Source organism: Salvelinus alpinus, chromosome 9 (genome assembly GCF_045679555.1).
Source record: "Salvelinus alpinus chromosome 9, SLU_Salpinus.1, whole genome shotgun sequence".
Lineage (NCBI taxonomy): Eukaryota > Metazoa > Chordata > Actinopteri > Salmoniformes > Salmonidae > Salvelinus > Salvelinus alpinus.
This window is the reverse complement of record NC_092094.1, coordinates 10,588,299-10,593,538: the sequence shown is the minus strand read 5'-3', so window position 1 is coordinate 10,593,538 and position 5,240 is coordinate 10,588,299. Positions and strand designations below refer to the sequence as shown.

General features: G+C 42.7%; 1 protein-coding gene across 1 annotated transcript; it reads right to left on the bottom strand.

Moving 5' to 3' along the window:
* LOC139584291 (shaker-related potassium channel tsha2) lies at positions 1-2,791 on the bottom strand. Its single transcript, XM_071415959.1, has 2 exons — positions 1,197-2,791; positions 1-639 (listed from the first exon to the last, which is right to left on the bottom strand). Exon 1 carries the CDS (start codon positions 2,689-2,691, stop codon positions 1,240-1,242), a length of 1,452 nt encoding a protein of 483 aa, XP_071272060.1. The 5' UTR covers positions 2,692-2,791; the 3' UTR covers positions 1-639; positions 1,197-1,239.
* Between the last annotated feature and the right edge of the window lie 2,449 nt (positions 2,792-5,240).

Genomic DNA, 5,240 nt, shown 5'->3' with positions numbered 1-5,240 from the left:
TAATGAGGATTTATTTATTTAAAAAATATAGTTCAAAAGTTCACATACAATTCTACAATCTTAGAAAAATAGAAATAGACCTTTCATTAACATTTTATAGAACAATTGATTTCTCTTTACATGCAGACATAATTCAAATTCCTAGGGGGAAGTTATTTTAACACCAGTGATTCCTTCCCAAGGACCATTTACAGCTAAATCTGAATTTGTGTACAATAAATAGTTATATAAAATAAAGGACTACACAAATAGTTCCTTCAAAATTTTCCACAAAGGCACACAGAGCAAGGCATGTTTGCATTTAGATTCTGAGCTGAGAAAATAAGGATAGCATTTAAAAAAATGCATATTTACAACAATACATTACAGGATATCTACACAGTTGTTATTTCAGTTCATTGAATACATTTCAAAGTACATTGAAAGGTTAATTGAACATTCAGATTGGTAGTTTGTTCAAGGGGCTTTCCATTTGATGATGTAGCAGCACCTGTCATCTCACATTGCTGGCCAGTAGTTCATGGGACAAGTGTGTGATGTTTGATCACTATCTTGACTTTTCCAGTTACAAACATATATGGAATTGCTTGCATTTTCTTTCAAGTGTAGCAGAAAGGCAAGGGTCTTTGATCTTGTACCCTGCAAGTAGAAAGAAGAGAATGCTTTTTCGTTGGGTTATATTCCATCACTTCAATCCAGAATGTTCCTAACAAGCTTGTTAGGGACAATGTATGTATAGTCATGAGTAAATAATACACACACACACACTTTGATCATCAGCAATGTCTTGCACACTGTTCAGATAACCCAAATTGCCTTAGAAGCGTCTGCTGCACGACTGCGTTTGAACCACACAGTGGCGCTCTGAGTTCAGAAATTCTATAGGCCATGCAAAAGAAACCCAGTTCTAAAGATTGTTGTGGGGATAAAGCTATAGGCCTACTGCAGGTGTCAAACTAATTAATTCCAGCTATTTGAAGATTATATGACAACAAACACTGCGTAATAGCGTGAATAAAAACGCGCGCAATTATTCAAACATGCACATAGGACTGGCACTGACCTGGCATTACTGTAACGAAGCTATAAGCCTACTGTAGGTATCCATCAAATTAATTCAAGATATTTGAAGATTTACATGCCAACTAACAGCGTGCGTAACATCGCGCTTAATAAAGTACCCAGGGGCCACTCACGGAGACTGTTTTTTTCCTGCTCAACTAGGCCGATGCTTGTTTTTCATACATCCGTCAGCTTGCCAGTGTAATGTTCAAATGGGTTGAAGTTTGTTAATCTGATAGTCTCGCAAGAATCCTCTTCCGTGTACTCTGATTTGGTGAGAGACTGTCTGCTGTCGCTGGTCGATTTGAATTCTCCGAATGAAGCGTTCTGTTGACCACAAGTCACGTGGCTATACACGGCGGTTTCCTCGTCATTACGCTCTCTGTGATAGAAGTAGTTAAAATTGGACACGATAACAGGGACAGGTAGGGCTATGGTCAGCACTCCTGCGATGGCACACATAGATCCCACTATTTTGCCACCAATAGTAACCGGGCACATGTCTCCATATCCAACCGTAGTCATGGACACCACCGCCCACCAGAACGCGGCGGGGATACTTGAGAATCCCGATTCAGGGTCGTCTGCCTCTGCAAAGTAAACAGCGCTGGAGAACAGAATAACCCCTATGAGAAGAAAGAATATCAAAAGCCCGAGTTCGCTGATGCTGGCGTGGAGTGTCTGGCCCAGAATTTGGAGACCCTTGGAGTGCCTGGAAAGTTTAAAAATCCTGAACACTCGAACCAAACGGATGACTCTGAGAATGGCTAACGACATGGCCTGCTCGCTTCCTGCTCCCTGTTGCTCTGCTAGTTCAAGGCCAAGGGTGATGAAATAAGGTGCAATCGCTAAGATATCGATGGAGTTCATTGCGTTTTTGAAAAAAGCCGGTTTGGTCGGACAAGATAAAAACCTCACGAGAAACTCAAAGGAAAACCACACGATGCAAAGTGTCTCCACCATAAAAAACGGATCTGTGAATAGATTGGGTTTTTTATGGAGAGTAGTCCCATTCGTGGTAAGGTGATTACTTAATGGTAGGTCTGCGCTGGTATCTTCCCTGAACTGTGGTAAAGTCTCGAGACAGAAGATCACAATGGATATTACAATCACACTGACTGATACGACAGCGATCATCCGGGCAGGCCCTGAGCTCTCCGGGTACTCAAACAAAAGCCACAACTGGCGCTGAAACTCGTTGTCAGGCATCGGACGTTCCACCTCTATGATCATACCTTCATCTTCTTTAAACATATCTATGGCTTCCTCTTCAATTTCATAAAATGTCATTTCTTCCATGAAAATGTCCATGGTAACGTTGACAGGTCTCCTAAGCTTTCCTCCAGACTGGTAATAATAGAGGATGGCATCAAAGCTGGGTCTATTCCTGTCAAAAAAGTACTCATTTCTCAACGGATCGAAAAAGCGCATCCTTTTACGCGGGTCTCCCAAGAGCGTGGTGGGAAAGCGCGAGAGGGTCTTCAGTTGAGTTTCGAAGCGCAGTCCCGAGATGTTGATGACGACCCTCTCGCTGCACTCCTGATCGCCCCGCTCCACGTCGCAATCATCTTGGTAGATGGGAGAAACTACCACAGTCTCGTCCTGGATCTCACAGGACACAACAGTCATCTTTTACCCTTCTCAAGGGTAAGAGCTTCACTCACCTCCACGGCCCCAACTATCACTTTCTCGGTAGTTTTTTACTGCCCAGGAAAAGTTTGCTTCTTGATGGTTTCCTCCATTTAAATGCATACACTTTTTAGTTGCAGAAGGTACTGAAATCTAATCCAGGCAGTCTACTTGCTACCGTTGGCTGTCTACACTGTCTACACTGATGCTGATCATATTCACACCATTTTAAACTACCAGATGCCCTCCCCAGGTTGACTGACGTGATGACACTTGCTGCACTGTCACTCACTGCTCTCCCTGTGACATGTTGTTAAATCTAACTCAACTAGTAAACACCTATTACCCTTCTTAAAGTTTCATCAACTCGGGACTTGCAGTGTTGACCAGTTCTGGCCATTATTTCAGAGAAACAAATCACAGCCATAATGTTTTTGAAAGGACTGTTCAAGTGTCCTTTAGTTAACCTTATAAACTGTAGCCCCTGCCTACACAAAAAAAATCTTAACTCTGTAGATTTTACAAGGTCTTTTTTTCCTGTTGCATTTTGAATGCTTGTTACCAATCAGAAATAACCACAGGGGTTCTAAAGCAGGAAGCAGAGTGTGAAGCACCAGCTTCACATATCCAACCAGGGGCCCTCCTGGACTGGGCCAATGGAAACTGCTAGCTTGACTGACACCTGAGCACCCACAGTGGATAACGTCTTCAGGAAACCTCTGCCAAAATACCCCCCCCCCCCCCCCTATTCCAAGCACTTATAGGGTTCCATTTTACAACTTGGAACAGGGGGCCTCTCGCAGAAATGTGACCTAGCATTTGGGGTCCCAGAGAGACTGGGGGTGTAAAAAAACAGCGACATGTATGCTCACCCCAATTATAGTGTAACCTCCACTCAGGTCCTGTTGCCTCCGTAACAGTAGAACTGCTCGGTAGTGGTTTGTAAGAGAGGTGAGAGAGTGAGAAAGGTTGAATGACACTTTCCGTACTGCTTTCGGTGCCCATGTCGTCCTAATAAGAACCACTGATTCTGAATCGACTAGACGAGGCCTGTAAGAGGAGAAGAAGTAGTCAAGAGTTTAGCTCCCCATATTTAGATTTTATTATCCCCTGATATTGGATGTAGGCCTAAGTCAAAGCAGTTGTGCATTAAAGTGCAACATGTTTGCAGTTTAATATGTTCTGTAAGTAACATGTGGTAAGTAGCATTACATACCTGTACAATTAAGAATGGCTACAACCCTCTGAGGGAGAGTTTTCTTTTGTTTGTGTCATGTTCCTAAAGATGATTGTAGGGTAGGCCCACACTGTAAATGAATCTCTCTCTTACACAACCTTGTCCACCAACTTGGAGCTCCGGTTTCATATGCTTCACACATGATGTACTTTGAAGACTGTGAGAAATAATCCGAAACAAGATCAACAATCTTTCCTAGGAACACAGTTGATTAATGTCTGTGTCAAAACTGAAGCACCAAACCCAAGATGCATCTACACTCCAGAAGGGAACCAGTTTTTGATGCAGTAGCCTATGTACTCAACCCATGCTATCACAGCTTGCTAATTGATGGCCAATGAAGTTCACTTTTGTGGTGATCAAATGTTTTGTGAATGGGTGACCATGAACATAGTGGACACAGCTTAACTGCCCCCTCTATCTATACAGACCCAGGGTTGGATGTCAGAGTTAAATGTCAGTGTAAGGACGTTTTGCCACCTGCGATAATCTGTTACCCAACGACCGTCTAGGTCAGGCCAAGTCGTTAGGGGCTTCTGTCTCCACGGAAACAAACAGTAAACAAACCGTCAGAGTAATGGCTTTACTACAGGCTGATGAATGGGTTGGAATAAAAAACGGTTCTAAGAATGCCACTTTCATCATTACTGTTAGGAATCCTGTTGTAGAATTTCTCCATCATTTTTCACTTGTCATCTTTTCCCCATTGGTGATGAAGCTGAAAATAGCCCTAACTGATGACCAGTTACCTCATTTGCCTCTGAAAGACTCACTTCTTTCCCAGAGTAAATATGGCATATGTGAATCGGTAAATAAATAACTCAGTAACTGTAATGTAGTGGACATGGTTTACTATAGGTGTGCTGAAAAAAATATATTATTCAGTTTGCTGTGGGGCACACACACACACACACACACAAACACACACATACACATGGGTGCAGGAGACCCTCATGTCAACAGGATATCCTCAAGTCATTCACACCAAGAATGGAAGGCAACATAGAGGTCGATGCCAGGTTCCACAGGGCTCACATGGACACAGTGCACAAGCATGAATATTAGGGCCTCTGCCTTCCGTGTGCACATATAGACATACCGAGTCATCATGGGTTCGATTCCAGTGCACGCCCTTCTGGCACTAATAACTCAATCCCCCGATTGACTTGATTTATGGTCACATTACAAAATGGACAGTCAAGGGATATTTTACCCCGATCTTGATAAGAAATGATCATACCAGACAATGTTGGATAACATAAATAGGAAACTAATAAAATAATAACAGTAGGCTACACCAGCATTAGTTTCC